Source organism: Triturus cristatus, chromosome 6 (assembly GCF_964204655.1).
Source record: "Triturus cristatus chromosome 6, aTriCri1.1, whole genome shotgun sequence".
Lineage (NCBI taxonomy): Eukaryota > Metazoa > Chordata > Amphibia > Caudata > Salamandridae > Triturus > Triturus cristatus.
Genome location: NC_140589.1, coordinates 148,351,262 through 148,369,894, shown reverse-complemented (window position 1 = coordinate 148,369,894; position 18,633 = coordinate 148,351,262). Strand labels below are relative to the sequence as shown.

Here is an 18,633-nt window from a genome sequence, read left to right as displayed (position 1 = left end):
GCAGGAGGTATTTCACCACAGACTTGGGCATACTGACGCTACTAACTGTATATCCTTTCCTGTTGCCTGGGGGTAGTCTCCTCTATCAGGAGTGATGTATTGTGCTCTCTTTTCTTTTGGAGATGGGGGGTGGTCGGGCAGGTGGGGTCCTTAATCCCCGCATTTAATTTGTGTTGGTATTTTTGGGGCGACAGGCACTCTGCGTAGTTTGTTGATGGGCTGGTTCTTGCCCGAGATGCAGGGAGGCTGGGAGGGGGGCGTTGGAACAGGGGTTGGGGGGATGTGGTTGTTCTTTATTGTTCGGCTTTAATGATGTGCATGGCTTTGAATATGGTCTCATCTTTATTTGTGGTTGTGGGATATGACTCCACTTTAGCGCTTCACCATGGGATAACACTGCGACAAAAGTTTCACTTTACTAAGTTGAAACGTTAATGGGCTGGGGGACAAGGTAAAACGCACTGTGGTTCTGCAGTATATTAAACGGCACTCCCCGGAGGTGGTTCTCCTTCAAGAAACGCATCTGGTTGGGAATATGTGTAAGGCCCTAAGCAGATGGAGATACAAGCTCATAGCCCACGCGGGATTTACTAGTGGGTCTCGAGGAGTAGGCATCATGGCAAAAACCTCCTTTCCCTTCTCACCCCAATCTACGCAGGCTGATGAACGTGGGAGGTATATTGCACTCACTGGACAGTGGGAGGGGAGAACAGTGACCCTGGTATCGGTCTATGTACCTCCGGGACTGCAGGCACTAACGTTTACGGATCTGGGAACTTTACTCCTTTCTTTGCCAGAAGGCCTTCTCCTGGTGGGAGGTGACTTCAATGCGGTGTCATCCGGGGAGTTATATCGTCGGCCCCCGCGTGCTATGGAACCCTCTAATAGTTGGCTTCCTGATTTCGTCGAGGCATTCGGCCTTTCTGATGCCTGGAGAGCATTCCACCCTGGGGACTTGCAATACACCTTCTTTTCTGGAGCCCATCACAGTTCCTCCCGCATTGACTATTTACTTTTACCTGCCTCTCAGCTGCTCCATTTACAGGAGGTCCGCCATCTGGCAAGAGGCATATCTGATCATTCGCCGGTGTGGACCAGACTGGTATTAGGAGACCACCGAATTGAAATGGTGGCACCTGTCAATTCCTGGTTCCTCCGTGACCCGTCGGTTCGTAGGGACCTTCAAAAGGCGATTGATTACTATTTTCGTGAGAACCTGGGTTCGGTGGACTCCCCTAAGACGCTTTGGGAGGCGTTCAAATCCATCATTCGAGGGGCTGCCCTTTCTCTGGTGGCTGGGGTCCGGAAGGAGAATTCCAAGGAGCTTGAGGCGATTGAAAGGGATGTAATGCGCTTGGAGGCAGAAGTGGGAAGGGAGGGTACCCCAGATGCTGAGCATCTTTTGCGATTAAAAACAGATGAATATAAGGCTCTTGCCACAGAACGTGCTAAGTCCTGGGGAAGAGAGGGAGATGATAGAGTGTACGAATGGGGGGACAAAGCTGGGAAACTTATTGCCTGGCTAGATAAGAAGGAGCGAGCTAACCGCCTTGTACATGAACTCACGACTGACTCGGGTGCGAGGGTTACAGACCCGGTTATTATAGCTGGCGAATTTGCTGCACACTATACCGCGGTGTATAAATCACAGTCATCTTTCGGGGAGGTGGATTCGGATCGCCTCCTCAAAGACATCAGCCTCCCGTCCCTCTCGGAAGGTGATTGGAGCTACTTGGACAGTGATGTGACAAATGACGAAATTGCGCAAGTAATCAGGGCTCTCAAACCGGGTAAGGCGATGGGGCCTAATGGGTTACCAATTGAGCTTTACAAATTGTGTCCAGACAAGTTGGCCCCGCATTTGCGCGCCATGTTCGAGGATAGCAGGGAGGCGGGAGAGCTGCCACCGGACCAACGGCTGGCGTCCATAGTAGTCATCCCTAAGGAGGGAAAACCGAAGGACAGGTGCACGTCCTATCGACCCATCTCCTTGATCAATGCCAAACCTAAATTACTTGCTAAACTTCTGGCCACCCGCCTATCACGAGTGCTTGGTTCCCTTGTGCATCCAGATCAGTCGGGCTTTATGCCCCATCGCCACACCGCTCTAAATCTGAGACGGGTTCATGGGGTGATAGAGCGGGCCGGAACGATGCAGGAGGATGCTGTCATTTTAGCGTTGGACGCCTCTATGGCCTTTGACACCACTGAATGTCCCTGCCTGTTTGCAGTACTTTCCAAATTCGGATTTGGCCCGCAGTTCATCTCATGGATCAGGCTCCTTTACTCCGCTCCTCTCGCGCAGGTGGTGGTCAACAACAAGCAATCTGGGTCCTTCATTCTTGGTCGGGCACTAGACAGGGGTGCCCATTGTCGCCCCTGCTCTTTGACTTATCACTGGAGCCTATGGCCACCTGGATCTGGCGCGACTTGTCTATTAGAGGTTTGCGCTGGTCGGCGGACTGGGAAGATCGTATCTCCCTTTACGCAGATGATATTCTGCTTTATCTGGCTTCCCCCGCCAAATCGCTCAGATGTGTCTTAGATATCTTTACATCCTTCGGAAGATTCTCGGGCTACTCTATCAACTGGGGGAAATCTCTCCTCTGTATCCTGTCCGGCGGGACTCCGTCTCTTCCCTGAGATTGTCCAATACAAGGGGTGTCCGATGGCTTCAAATATTTTGGGATCTTTGTCACAGCTGACTCCCGGCTTTGATATGACAGAAATCTGCTCCTGCCCCTGCAGCGTCTATGACGTGGGGTTGCGGCCTGAGGGGCGCTTCCACTCTCGCTGCTCGGGCACGCCGCTCTCTTTAAAATGATGTCCCTCCCCCGCTTCCTCTAAGCCCTTCAGAACTACCCCGTTCCGGTTCCAGCGCGCTATTTTAAAGAGATTGAGGGCCTACAGAGGCAGCTACTATGGAACGGGAGACCTAGAATCACGCTGCATAAGTTGACCCTCAATTGGTATGATGGTGGTATCAGCCTTCCCGACATTAAAAAATATTATGGGCGGCCCACCTCGCTGCCATCAATCAGGGTACGTATCGGACTCCGGGAGATCCGAGATATGCCATGGACAGATGGCTACTACCGGGCGGATCATACAACGAGCCCGCTATGCTATTCCTAAGACCCTGTACCTGACTGGGCCCACATCCCACTCGGCCCAGGTGTGGCATGCAGTTAACAAAAGCTTGGGATGGGAGCATAGGTTGACGCTTGCAACCCCCTTGTGGGACACGGCTCAACTGGGTGGGCTTCATTCCTCTAAGGGTTTCGACAAGTGGGACCTCATTGGCATCTCCAGGGTGGGTGACCTGTGGGTGCAGGGTCAGGTGCTCAGTTTTGACCAGCTGAAACAACAATACGAACTCGCGGATACAGAGTTCTTCCGCTATCTCCAGATCTGTCATGCCTTGACCACAGCCATTAATGGGGAGTCCCCCCTCCCTGACTCCTCCCCACTGGAGGATAGATTACTGGACGGGTTCCTCCCTCAAAAAGCCATCTCCTTGGCCTACAAGAAAATTATCAATAACACACCAGACCCCCTAATCAAACTGCGTGAGTCGTGGGAGGCAGATGGCCTCCTAGTAGATGACGAAGAATAGAGAGAAGCGGTGACCTCCCCCAGAGAGGTAGCGATCTCTGCGCATCTCCAACTGGTGCAACTGAAAATTCTCCATAGAATCTACATTACGGGGCCGCAGCTGGCCCGCATGGGGCGTGTGGACAATGTAAACTGTAGGCATCACTGTGGGCAGGAGGCCACATTAATGCATATTTTCTGGGAATGTGAACACATTCAGGGATATTGGAGAGGAATCCATAGTGTCATGAGTGATGTCCTCCACAAACCCGTCATCCCTGAGGTCAAGAGATGCTTGCTGAATGTGTGGGAACCCACTGATTTGGTAGGAGCGGAGAAACTGTGATTTAAGCTTGGTACCGCAGTGGCCAAAAGGGACATTGCTCAATTATGGGGAGGGTCGGCAACCCCTACCACCACAGTGTGGAAGTGCAATATGGACTGGTGCATGTTCCGGGAGAAGACTGTATATGTTGCAAGGGGTTGCCCTCAGAAATGGTCCCGAGTGTGGGCTAAGTGGAATTTGTATAGGGGAGATATTTGTATTGCGCCGACTGTTCCTCCTGAAGATGAGCGTCCCCCATGAGTATTTGACATGCTCCGTAGTGCTGATTCCCATGATTGTTCTGTAAACCTAATGCACTGCCATATTCAACCAGGTCGTACTTTCAAACCAAGGTGATTGCCGATTGTTTGTTTATTTTTGTTTTAAAAAACAATAAAAAGATTATTTGTTTTTTTTTTAAACTGAATCTGGAAAAATCAGACCCAGAAAATTATCGCCCGATAGCGCATCTACTACTGCCAGCAAAGGTCTTCGACAAATATCTGAATCAAGAACTTACTAGGTTTATTAATGAATATATTATTCTGGACCCCTCTCAGTACGGCTTTCGTGGCGGTCACAGTACAGAGTTTGCTTTAATCACAGCCACGGAGGAAATTAGGCGCACGGTAGACAAAGGAGGCATGGCTGCACTGATCCTTCTTGACCTGTCGGCAGCGTTCGATACGGTGGACCATTGCCTCCTTTTACGCTGCATCGCAGGCACCGCCTTACAATTGCTCAAATCCTTTCTCGCTAACCGTGAATTATTTGTGGAGATGGATGGTGTAAGGTCGCAGAGTTTTACTCTTCCTTGCGGGGTTCCACAGGGCTCCTCGCTCAGCTCAACTCTTTTTAACCTGTATGTGGTTCCCCAGGCCAGGCTTATCAAATCCTTTGGATTCACTATCGTGTCATACGCCGATGAGACGCAGATTATAGTGTCTATCTCAGAGGACCCTCGAAGTACCATCCACAACTTTCATGCCTGTATAAGACAGGTAAGCAAGTGGATGGCGAGCTGCATCAAACTGAACTCCAACAAAACGGAGGTTCTTCTTTTTGGCAGGGATGTTTCCCGTTGGTCCTCCGAGTGAACTTGGCCATTCGCCCTTGCCAGTTTGCAAGGCCAGAAACCTTGGAGTTCTCATCGACTGGACTCTCTCTTTCTCTAATCATGTGAATACTTGCTATCACATCATCCATATGGTTCATCTTAAAAATCTTAAGAAAAATCTTCTGTTTTATTCCATCTGACCTTCAGAAAACAGTAGTCTCAGCACTAGTGTTGTCTAGGCTGGACTACTGCTAAGGCCTCCTGACCAGTTTGAACAAAACCCTTCTTACCAAACTGCAGGTCTCGCAGAATTCTGCTGCCTGCCTGCTTTTCAAACTCCCAAAATACGCGTCCGCGAAGGCAGCCCTAAATTCCCTCCACTGGCTTCCGGTGGACAAGAGAATCAAGTTTAAGGCCCTTTGCATTGCAGAGCGCTGCATAAGCAAGGTCCTGCCTATTTTATCAACCACTTCTGTTGGTACACTCCATCAAGAATGCTGCGGTCAGCGTCCCTTCGGCTGGTTGAGGTTCCCAAGGTACGTCTCGCCAATTGGGGAGGGAAAAGTTTTTTCTACATCACCACCAGACTTTGGAATCAATTGCCACTGCCACTGAAAACTCACCTGACCTGATATCTTTCAGGAAAAGCCTAAAGACTTGGCTTTTTCAGTCCTCAAATATTTAATCATTACTCTTCTTCTCTCGATGACTCATGGCCAGATGGAGATAAGGATGTCAGCGCCTAGACGCCTTTGGGTATTAGTGCGCTATATAAATACATAAATAAATAAATGCAGGAAGCAGCAGGAAGCACCTGGCTCGCAGCCTCCCAATAGCCAATCACAACACTGGAATGCAGCGTTGTGATTGGTTTGAGAGCCGTGGATGGGTGCTGAGCCAGGAAATGGGGGCCTGGGCATGTTCTCCACGCAGAATGTAATGCAGCCTGCATGAAGAAGATGCATATGCGCACAAATGTTTGGCCGGCCAAGGGGGCCGGCCAGTCATGTGCACTTAGGATTGGGCAAACGACTCCTCCCCTGCTCCTCTGTTGTCAGAGCAGCCCCGTCCCATACGCAAAGATACAACAGAAGGAAACAAAATGATAATAAAGCGAGTTATTATAATTTTATGTTTCCTTTAATTCACTGCTGCGAAGCAGTGGGGTGACGCTCCTACACCTTAGCAGAGAAGTCGCCACTGAAATGGACCTGTCTCACAAAGTCAGTAACACTTGTCTGACAGAAACAAATGGCTGGATTTAAAACTGCAAAGAAATTCACATTAGGCGACCTCGAAGTCATAAATTAATTTACTTATCCATAATAGTCCACGCAACCAAGTGATTTTACACAGGTCTACATCTCACAAAAGGGGTAAGACAGGGAGAGTCAAGCAAGATGAGCCTCCATGTGAGTGTGTGGTCATTCACAAGCTCTTCTTTGACACTTTCCCGTCCAGGAAATGGACAGGGTGGGAAGCAGAACGGAAAACTCCCAGGCGTCACACGATGTAGCAAACAAAGAAAAAAGAAATAGTTTAAAAAAAAATGCCATTTCACAGGGGCGCTGGACTTCAACAGGGACGATTTTTATGCGTTGGGAAATTCAAATGCAAAAAACGAAATAGAGTCTGTCTTGTGGCTTTATCAAGATTACGGCCGCAAAGCTGTGACGGGTGCAACATTCCAGGCTTAAGCTGGGTAAAGTTTGTGAATTCATGAAATGCGCTGAACTGCTGCCAAGTGGGAACAAAAGTCTCTAGCCATAGTTTAAAGCATTTCTTGGTGAATCGGCCAATGGTGCATTTTATGTGCGTTGCCACAAGGAGGCGCTTTACAATACAAGATAGAAGGTCTCTAAAATATGTCTTCTTCTTCTAAACTCTGCCTTCTTAACAACCACTGATTTTAGACCACAAACATGAATGTTCAATAAATAGTTAATGAATTTATTTATGACTTTATAATGAGGAGTGAAACATAAAAGGAAGGAAATATTTGCTCCGTCTGTCTGTATTACTTTTAAGTATGTAGTAACCCGTGTGTTTCTTCTGGACCTGCGGACAAACAGTAAAATGGTTACCTTTCAGCAGGTTCTTGGTTGGGAACAATCAGCGTGTGTGCTGGGAGGGTTTACTGACTGTCTTTCTCTTGGTCAGAATGTCTACATCCACATGTTGATGGTCCCTGTGAAGACGCTCATGTTTATTTATGTGCTCGTGAATCTTGTGGTTCAACTTCTGCAAGACATAGGTACAAGATCATGGCTGCTACACACCTAAGGAGTTGTGATGCTAGTTATCACAAAGGGGCTAACGCAGCCTTTCAAGGGCAGATTCTGTTCAGAGCAGCAAGCTACTGGAAGGGGATGTTTGTGGGTTATCTCTGATGTTAAATCAAAATGCAAATGCAGTTTTTCTCACAATGGTTCTGACAAGTGATATAAAAAACATTTTAAGCACTATTGAGGAGAGAGGACTATTTCAGCATCAAGGGAACTTGTTGACTTCCTATCAAGCCTACAGACTGAGCGCATCCTGGCTTCTCAGCAAAATAAAGTGTCCTTCCAGGCAGTTTGGGGTTGTTTGTCCTTAGCATTCATGTGCACGACAAATATGCACTTGTCACAACAGGAAATACTTCACTGGTAATTATAAGTATCCAAGTTTTACTAAAAAGGGAATTAATTTACTGTATTACGCTATGTTCATAACATTTACTCTTTGCTCATATATAGTCGCTACGTGTATTTTAATATCTATTATAAGAATTTTACATAAGCTTTGCAGTAGATTAGCTTCAAATAAACCACCAAAAAGGTGATGGAAGGACTCTTGCAAAAAGTCTAACTACTGGCAATCGCTCGCATAGCATCCCAACTCATCATTCTTTCGCTCCCCACATGCCACCTCAGATTAGACCCAGCCATTTATTAATCAGTCTTGGCCCTGCTCCTATAGAAACAGTCCAGTCCGAACTGTCAAGGCAGGTTCTCTATGAACCAGAACCAAAAAGACCAGCCTCAGAATGATAGGGCCTCTTTAGTCGGGTGTGGCTTGGTTCCAGTGGCACAGTGAGCAAGGTACCTTCGTCTGGGTATACCATTATAAAAATAATGCCTACTATTTCTACTGTGTGCTCTGATGGGGGAAAGGTAAATAGGGAATCCGCTGAAACCCTGTGTCTCTGACAGCTCCTGTTGAATTTCTGTTACGTTCCAAACAAGAACTCTCTATGGGAGACTCAGTAGAAACTTGAGGGAGATCACTTTTCCCACTCAAGCTGATAAGTTGTTATACTGCAACTGCCTGAGGACAAGAGATATTCTAGCCGGTGTGGTCAGGACGCATTCCTAACACACAAAAGAACTGAAGACAGAAGAAGGCTCTCATCTGTAGTGAGATGATTGCAGGTTTAGGGCCTTCTTTAGAGTTGGGCGGACTGCATACTCCAACAAAACGTGGAGGATATTCCGTCCACCAATTTACAAGTGGGACTTGTATCACTTTTATTATGTATGTAATGCAGATGAATGAGCATTGTTAGCAGATGCCCTTTTAGTAGGGTTCTTTTACATATGCTTCAAGGTGGTGGATAAACCTGGTGCTTGGCAGGGCAAACCTGTGATTGTGCTACTGACTTGGCCCAGTCTACTCTTCCCTTCCTCAATATGACAGTACATACTGAAGATCTGGTGAAAAATGAAACACTGCCACCAACTTCACATTACATAAAATTTGCTCTTGCATCACTTTTTTGGTATACTTTAGTGTGTCACCTTAAGTGGGTAGGGTATGCCCAGATATGGGTCCCGTGCACATTGTGTCACTGCAAACGAGCTATACCTGGGTGATGAGCCCTAACTAGGGTGAAATCAGTCCATGGTTGCTTGTGTTCTGGTTCAGGAAGGACCTGGTCTGGCAGCCTGAGCTAGACTGTTTCCACTGGAGCAGGGTCAAGACTGAATTGCATCTGGCTGGGTCAAACCTGAGGTGGCATGGAGTGCAAAATAACGATGGACTGGGATGCAGCCTGGACTGGTTACCAGTGGCTGAGATTAATTCAAGCATTCCCTTCATCACATTTTTTGTATACTTTAGTGTTTCGGCCTAAGTGGGATTGGCATGCCCAGATTTGGGTCGTGTGCACACTGTGTTGCTGGTACTAAGCTATATCTGGCTGATGAACCCTAAGTAGGGTGAAAAAGGTCCTGGGTTGCTAGTGTTTTGGTCAAGGGATTACCTGGCCTGGCAGTTCAGGCTGAAATGTTCCTACTGGAGCACGGTCAAGATTGATTTGCATACAGCTGGGTCAAAGCTGAGGTGGTATGCTGTGTAAATTAACGATGGACCGGGATGCGGCCCGGATTAATAACCAGTGGCTGAGATTAATTCAAGCATTCCATCCCTCACTTTTTTGTATAGTTCAGTATCTCACATTAATTACTGTCACAAAGCCAATCTTACAGAAAGCCATCCTTTCATTTTGGTTACAGAACATGAGGTTTCAGCTGTAGGTCTGATTTTGGTACTAATAAGTATTGAAATCTGGACGCATCAAATAAAATTGAAGAAACACAACCAAAATGGTGGAATAAATACATACTCTTTTTTTTTTTTTAAAGGAAATTGTTTTTATCAGTTCTGGAAGAAGTAGCTGTGGGGAGGATTGGGGATTTATTTATGCAAACAACTCCTCTGCGGTGTTATCATCTTCACCTTTAGTAGCCTGAATCGTTGACACTGTCCCCTGCAATGCTTGTTCTTTCTGAGTATGTCTAAAAAATAGGGGTCTCTGAGAAACAGAGAGGGCGACTGGCAAACCAGTATAGGTGGGCGCTCGTGAATGGGAGGAAAGATGCGACCACTAAGAGAGTCAGCCACCACAGAAAAGTTGGCACGACTAACAGACCATTCAAAGACCATGACTTCAAGGAGGCAGGGGTTCAGAGAACTCAAAAACATGACCTTGTGGCCTTTCCTGAAGTCAAACAATGCCACAGTAATCATACTTTGCCCCGAAAAGTAAATCCCTGTCCATGGGGGTGCACCTAAGAACAGCCAAAACAAAGGAGTTTACTATGCCGCTTGAAGGCATGGTAAGTCCTACTTTTCTGTAAAATTGAACGCCTGAAAACCTTATTTTCTGTCTAACTTATCACAACTGTCAATTTAAAAAAGTTTGCTATCAGTTTCTGTGCATTTTCCTAGTCGTTAACCGGCTGAATTTCACCACTGGAATGTATGCCAGCTTATGTTAAAAAAGAACTTTAACTTTTTTCTCCAACTGATGGATATTGTCTTTAGGTGGAGAAATCCTTTCTCCCCACAAGTCCTGTAAAACCTGAGGTCGTTTGGGCAGTTTCACACATAATCTATCCTCTAACTACAACATTTTGGACACCAAGCCCAGATTTACTGAGAATTTGCACTGGTGCAAATCAATGCAAAGCAAATACAGCTTTGTGCTGCTTTTTGTTACTTTCAATCTAGGGGGCGTCAAAGGGCCATACTGGGGGGGATCAGCTCAAACACCCATAGGTTCCGATGCAATGGCCGCTCTACCAAGCAAGCCAGATTGGGCTTTGCATCACAACTAGGCCTGGGTGGTGAACTCCGCTCCATTCACTGAGTTTTCCGCACTCCGCACAGTTCTGAAAAACTCTCCTCGCCGGCGCTCACCAATGTTCAGCTGGTGAGCGCGAGCGAGGAAAATTCAATGCTAGACCACCGCCCAGCGACATTTCCTAACATGGGCAGTCACGGATGGTAGCGACCGATATGGCTTTATGCTGTATTTTCAGCCTTGTACAACACAGAAGAGCAAATTTGGATGCTTCGCTGTGTTGCGTGGAAAATTAGTAAATCTGGGCCCAGTGTAGGTGTGCAAGGTGGGTCTGGAGAAATGAGCAGAACTGTTTTTTTAACACAGAATATGGCCATGTAATTTTCTTCATTATAAAAACATTTTTGAGATTACAGGCTTCTTGACATGAAGCAACATGAGGTTGTTTCTTTGTGTATTTCTGGGTCAATATTAGGAACACGCTCCCAGCTGAGAGAGCTGTATAAGTTTGCTAGTGGGAACATTAGAACGTATGCCATTGTGAAATGTGTAGGTCAAAGGCGCAGTTAAATGCAGACCTGTCAACTCATACAGTGCCACCGTGTGACACTTGATATCAGCTCCCATCACATGGCCACTTGATGAAGAGCCGATATCACGCGGTGGAAGGGAAAACGAGCTGAAAACCACTACAAACTGTGGTTTTCAGCTCGTTTTCGGAGGCTTTCAACTGCCGACGTCCATAAATGAGTGTGGAAACACCCGAAGACATCGGAAAAAATCTCTGCCAGCTTTTACTTTATTTTTTTATTTTTAGAGAAGGAGGCTTGAGCCGGGTTGGGGGCAAAAGTGCCTCCTAGGTATTTCTCGGCACGAGGCCTGTAAATGTGGCACGACATTCTCTAGTTCAATCTGTAAAGCTCGTTATAAGTTACTATAATGTTGAGCATGTACTGAGATGTAAACCATGGCAAGTTGTATGGTATGTTATGGTAGTGTTTTGTTCATGTTTATTATTCACGTCACTACCTGTCATCTCCGAATGTTAGGAGACTACTTATGTGACGTCATGCCAAGTCCCCGTCAGATGCTACCTCTGTTCTCATCGGGGCGCTTGTCTGCTTTTAGCCTCTCGTGGGCCCTTGTAATTTATTCCCAATAAATTCTTTATTAACGCACCGTTATCTAACGTCTTCTTGCCTTAACAACTGGCGACGAGTCATGGGACTGTACGACGGGCTCACGAGCGGAATATTAAGAAAATGAGGAAATCGTACAAAGATCGGATGATAGATGAAATGAACACAACACGGTAAAATTTACTTGGAGAATCAAAGCAACATCAACAAAAATAAAGTAAGTGAAATGTTGCATTGAGTAAGTGAGGAATTTACCGTTGTTGCCATTGAAATAAAATCCTGTCAGGACGCGCGAACTGCATGTCGGGAATGACGTATGGCTTAGCTCTGAATTCCTATTGGAGTGAAGCCGGACACATCGGACTGACGCAGTGTGCGTGCCGCCATTTTGAGGCAGCTGACGCTTTGCCTGACAAGAAAAGAATGCGCGCGTAGGGAATTGCCTGAGGAGATAGCCGCGCGTAGGAAGCTTCATGAGGAAATCGGCAGAGTGCAACTGATGAGTAAGCGTGGAATAAAAGCATATTTAAAGGATTAAGTGCGCGCAGGCCCCGAATAGGAAAACAACAGAGGAAATAAATAAAATACTGTCAAAACATAACTACGAGAGTAGAAATCTGAGGATAGTGTTGGAGAGAGAATATGAATAAATAAATAAATAAATATAACGCACAAACTGTCAAAACCATTTGTGAGGAAAAGATAACCTAGACATTGGAGCTGTGTAAAGGAAGTACAAAACGTTTAATAAGCACTACAGACGTGAATATAAAGGGAAAAAAAAATAACATTTATCTGAATGCAAGTCAGCTAAGGAGTTGATAACATGGCTCAAAGTAATAATATATGTGTGCCACCACTTTTTCTTGAAGAACCAGGAAAACCCATAATGAAATGGAAAAGTTGGCTGAGAGCATTTGAAAATTACATAGTGTCAATTGATGGAAAGAAGTATGATGCAGAACGGAAAAAGGCACTATTATTTGGTCTTCTAGGAAAGGCAGGACAAGAAATATTTGACAGCCTACCAGAGTACGAAAGCCCACCAGGGGTGTTCATACCAATAAATGAGTACCAAGAAGCAATTAAAAGACTTGAAAAACAGTTTTCGGAAGAGAGTAATATTATGGTAGGAAGGCACAAATTTGCATTGAGAAAGCAAGAAGGAGAGACTGTTGAGGAATTTATAGCGTGTGTGCGCGTTTTAGCAAAGGACTGTGAGTTTGAGGACATGACGGATACCTATATAAGAGACCAAGTTGTGTTCTACTGTCATTCTAAAAAAGTACAGGAGAGGTTGTTATCGTGTAGGAACCCTACACTACAGGAAGTAGTAGATATTGCAAAGAGCATAGAAAGGTCGCTAGTATCAACAAAAGAGTTGTCTAGTACAAGTAATAACTCAAACGTGTTTTATTTACAGGATAATATGAACACAAAAATTACGAAAAGAACGGAAACGACAAAAAGGTAGGAGGAAAAACTTTAAGTTGTTTCAGGTGTGGGTCACAGGAGCACCTGGCTGATTGTAAAACATGCCCTGCTCTTGGTAAGAAATGTATAAAATGTACAAACTTGGTCACTATTTAGCACTATGCAAAACAAAAAAAACAATGGTTGGTATGAAAATAAGTGCATTAAGTGAATCTGACCAAGAAATGTGTGCTAACATTGTGTTGTCAGTAGATATTGTAGATGGTAAGTTAAAAGGACCTATAGGAACAGTATTGATTGGGGAAGTAGAATTACCATTCACAGCAGATTCAGGGTCACCAATAACATTGATATCCGACAAAATGTTTGAGGAAAAGTGGCAAAATGTGAAATTAAATGAAACAGATGTAAACCCTAAAGCATTTGGGGAACAAGAAATCGATATGGTGGGTTATTTTTGTGATAGTCTCACATTCAAAGGAAGAGTAATTAATACCAAGATATACGTGGCAGAAAGAGGCAGGAATTTAGTGGGCTGGAAAGATCTAGCAAAGCTAGGGGTAATTCAAGTACCAGGAGCTGAAGACCCAATAATATTGAAAGAAGAATTTGTGAATTTGATACAGGTAGAAGAAAATAAAGAAGGATTAAAAGAGGTATTAGAACAATTTGGTAGAGTTTTAAAAATGAAATAGGATCTGTGAAAGGATTTGTGCATGAAATAAAATTGAAGGAAGGGGCAATACCTGTAAAGCATAAGGTAAGAACTGTACCACTTTCAGTAAAAAAAGAGTTGAAAAATGTAATAGACAAATTAAGCAAGGAAGGAGGCATTGAAGAAGCTAATGCTTCAGAATGGGTATAGGCTATTGTTGTTTCTAAAAAGAAGAAAACAGGTGATATAAGACTATGTGTAGACCTGAGGTCATTGAATAATAACATTTTAGTAAACTGCCATCCGCTTCCTAAAATACAGGAGATACTAACATCTACTGCAGGATCAAGGTATTTTACGCTGATAGACTGAAAATCAGCGTACCACCAGGTATGCTTAACAGAAGAATCCAAACAATTAACCACATTCATAACGCCTTTTGGAGCATACAGATATGTCAGGCTACCATTTGGGCTTGCCTCATCCTCAGGAGTTTTTCAGAAACTTATGGACTTACTTTTCGGTGACATAAATGGCGTCGAGGCATTCCAAGATGACATTTTAATACATTCAAAGGAAAAAAAAGAACATCTAGAATTACTGAGTAAGGTACTGAGAGTATTAGGAAATAAGGGAATGACGGTTTCAAAGGAAAAGTGTAAAATTATGGAAAACAAAATAGAATATTTGGGGCATGTCTCGACTTCAGAAGGCATAACACCAAAGGATGACTTGGTGCAACAATTAGAGATGCCCCAAGACCAGATGATAAAGAAGCTTTAAAATCATTCTTAGGCCTCAGTGAATATTACTCCAAATGTATAAAGGGATACGCAAACAAAGCGGAACCGTTGAGGAAGTTGTTACGCAAAAATGTAAACTATCAATGGTCTGATGAACAAAACCTTACCTTTGAAGTCATTAAAAGTGGTATCACATTAGCACCTGCATTAAAACCATACAACCCTAATTTGAAGAATGTTGTCACTGTAGACGCAAGTGCAAAGGGCATAGGAGCTATGTTTTGCCAAGTTCAAGGAAGAAATGAGAATACTATTGCTTTTATATCCAGAAGGTTAAGCAAGGCAGAAACAAGCTATAGCACCATTGAACGTGAGACACTTGCATGTGTTTGGGCAGTGCAAAAATTGAAAAACTATTTGTGGGGTAAGGAATTCGAAATAGTCACAGACCACAAACCATTGGTGTACATGATGGATGGAAGAGGTCGTGGCAATGGTAAGGCAAGTTCAAGACTAATAAGGTTGTTATCCAAGTTACAGGAGTACAATTTTACTATAAGGCACATTAAGGGAGGCCAAAACAGCAGGGCAGATTGTTTATCACGCTTGCCTATGAATGGGCAAGAAGAAGGTTCCCTTGATGACACAGAATGTGTAGTAGCCTTGGTAGATGCTGTGTAATGGATCGATAACAGAAGAGGAATGGTTGGACAGTCAAAAGGAGGACACCATAATAGAGAAAGTGATAAGTCATCTTAAGTCGAAATGGCCTCCCATAAAAAATCTTCAAAATGAGTTAAAGAGTTTCCAACAAATATGTGAGGAACTAACTATTGAAAATGGTTTCTTAAAAAGGTGTGACATGTTCGTACCGCCCGCAAAACTAAGACTGAAACTAATAAATATTGCTCACAAAGGTCATCCAGGAAGTACTGCAACGAAAAACATTCTAAAAAAGTACTATTGGTGGCCAGGAATGAATAGCGACGTTAACAACTACATCGACAAGTGCGAACAATGTCTAAAAGCAGACAAACATTGGAAATTAAGCAAGGGGGATCTACAAATGGTAGAAATACCAAACGGACCTTGGACAAAATTGCAATTGATTTTGCAGGGCCGTTCAACATATTGCAAGAGGACTGCAGATATATCATTGTACTGTCCGACTACTATTCAAAATGGGTACATTACAAGTTTGCACGTTCTATGACCACAGAACAAGTGATAAAATTCCTAACAAAAGTTTTTGCAATAGAAGGGCAACCTAAAATAATAGTTTCAGACAATGGTACGCAACTGGTGTCCAAACAAATGACTGATTTCTTTGACTATTTAGGGATAAAACAAGAAAAAACACCATTATATATCCCTAAAAGTAATGGACAAGTGGAAAGGATGAACAAGTTTATAAAAGAAGGTATCCAACTTGCAGTTGCGTCAAATTTAAATGTCAAAAAGTATATACGTGAGAAAGTAAGCACATATAACACTACCCCAAATGAAACCACCATGCACACTCCATTCTATTTGATGAGAGGGAGAAAGTGTAACAGTGAACTCACACCCAAATTTAACACGTGGTACAAAGAAAGTGAGGCATCAGAGGAAATAAAAGATGATGTAGTGAAAGTCAAAGAGAGTATCGTTTCAAAGCAAGAAAGATCCAAACAATATTCAGACAAAACAAATAAGGCAAGAGAGAAGGTGTTAGAAAAAGGAGATTGGGTTATTATTAAAAAACCTTACAAGGTGGCGAAGGGGAGTCTGTATTTGGTAATCCTGTTAATGTACAACAAGCTTCAAAAGGTGCTGTTTGTATAGAAGGAAAAGGATGGCGAAGCAAAGATGATGTAGTTAAGCTAAAGGAAGGGCAGGAGAAAATTATAGTGAGAAGTAAACAGGAGCTAGATGGAGACCGTGACAAGAGCATTTTAGATTGGGAGGAAGGTATGTCTGACAGCCAAAGTTTCTATGACATAGTTAGGAGGTTGAACGTGTCTATTAACGAAGGAACAAGAACTATCAGTGGCGCAAATGAGAATAACGTCATTGGAGAGACATTCAACGCAAGCGGAAAGACAAGACCCAACTCGGAGGAAGATGATGGGTCAAATCAAAGCAAAAATCCTAATACAGTGCTCATGGAAGATGTGGAATGTAAAGGAATGTGTCCTACAACAAGGTCTAGAAGGGAAATCAGAGTTCCAAAGCATTATGATGACTATATGTTTTACTGACATTTTTAATTGTTTTTTTTGTATTGAGAAAGGCAGATGTTAAGCATGTACTGAGATGTAAACCATGGTAAGTTGTATGGTATGTTATGGTAGTGTTTTGTTCATGTTTATTATTCACGTCACTACCTGTCATCTCCGAATGTTCGGAGACTACTTATGTGACGTCATGCCAAGTCCCCGTCAGATGCTACCTCTGTTCTCATCGGGGCGCTTCTCTGCTTTTAGCCTCTCGTGGGCCCTTGTAATTTATTCTCAATAAATTCTTTATTAACGCACCGTTATCTAACGTCTTCTTGCCTTAACATATAAGTACATGGAGTGTGAAGATACTCGCGTTTTGAGCATGACAGAGCTAACTCGGTTGCTCTTTGTTCAGGTTTAACATCAATAAAATAAAAATAAAATAAAAATAGAAGAGCCGTGTACATGTTTACACACCTGAGGGATGGCGGCTGTCGCTCGCGTCTTGGCTGACGGTGGGGAAGTTGGGGAGGGAAGGCCTGTTGACGCGCTTCCGAAGCATGACGCCAGCGCTCGCTCTCTGCGTGTCAGCGCTGACGACCATAGGGCTCAGCCCGTTGATGTGGAAGGAACCGCTGTCCGCGTGGCCTGTGAAAGGAAAGCGCCCGTTGGAAAGGTAGTTAGTTATCATTTCATAGACAAACCTTCTTGACCAGAATAGATATAATGAATGCACCGGAGCCATGGAAACACATTTTTGTTTTAATGCACTTCACTGGAAAATAGTAACTATATGGTAAAGGAAAGAAACAGACATTTGCAAAGCATAGTGTTAGTCCACCAATGCTAGCTCTGAAGTGCACTTCTTTGTAGGCAGATTTACACCTGTTATCAGGCAATCCATCACTCACTGTGCATGAGAGCCAAAGACTGAATGACTGACCCATGCTGTGGGGGCGAAAGCAAAATATAATTGACAGCTGAACAGATCAAAGAATGAAGAGTGCTGACCCAAACCCTTTTATGTATGTATAGATCTATGTGTTTTTTAGTTAGAATTTTTTTTTCTTAATTCATGAGGTCACTAAACAACGAAAATTGTCTCTAGGCTAGACCTAAAAATGAACCCAAAATTAGAGACAATCTCAACGGAGGTTTGAGATCCAAAGTCAATATTTTCTTACCAAATTCCAATATGTAAGATGTAACAACATTACTTTTCTCTCAACTTTCTAATATTTTAAAACAAAAAAGTAGTTGATTCCCATTTCAAGCTTGGGCAATTTAACAGAGACTCGCATGGATACGAAGAAGAGGACATGAAGGTGAAAAGGAGAGCGCGCTTCTTCTGAGGCCTTAAGAACTTCTCACAGGGTGGTGTAGGAGGTACAGGAAGCACCACGGGCACATCAGATGAAAGTGGAAGGAGGATGTAGGCCAAAAACTCCCAGATAAATGATGGTACTACTGGTGTATGCAAACTGGGAAAACTCCACTTAACAGCAGACATAGACTTGTTCACTTCAATGTCTGCACTGGGTGTAATATATGCCAGCTAGTTTACATGCTGAGACCTGGGCCGTAACGAGTGCCTCTGCAGCCCCTGCGCCGCATGGTGGCACCCACCGCTTCAAGGGGCCCCCAATGGTCCAGGGACCCCCATTCAACCTTTGGCCAATTAATATCTGTGAGATATGAGAGACTCAGTGTCCATTCCTCAAACTCAGTAGAGGGGCCCATGATTTTTTGTCACACCACGGCATGGGACTCAAAGTGAACTCGATGTAAACACGATGCAGCTATCACAAGGAGGATTACTTCCATCTGACATAGAATTGTCCACGGATAATGACTTTTTGGAATCAAATATTTGATTTTCTCTCCAAGATGACTGACCACCAGATCACCTCCTCCCTGCT

At 44.1% G+C, this 18,633-nt stretch overlaps 1 protein-coding gene across 3 annotated transcripts in view; it reads right to left on the bottom strand.

Annotated features, from left to right (window-relative positions):
- The window catches only part of TOGARAM2 (TOG array regulator of axonemal microtubules 2), a 382,090-nt gene that overhangs the window by 103,766 nt on the left and 259,691 nt on the right, over positions 1 to 18,633 (bottom strand). For all 3 annotated transcript variants that reach the window (XM_085610378.1, XM_085610377.1, XM_085610379.1), the window contains exon 10: positions 17,192 to 17,362. In XM_085610378.1, the coding sequence (XP_085466504.1) occupies positions 17,192 to 17,362 (171 nt within the window). The remainder of the gene's footprint in view (positions 1 to 17,191; positions 17,363 to 18,633) is intronic.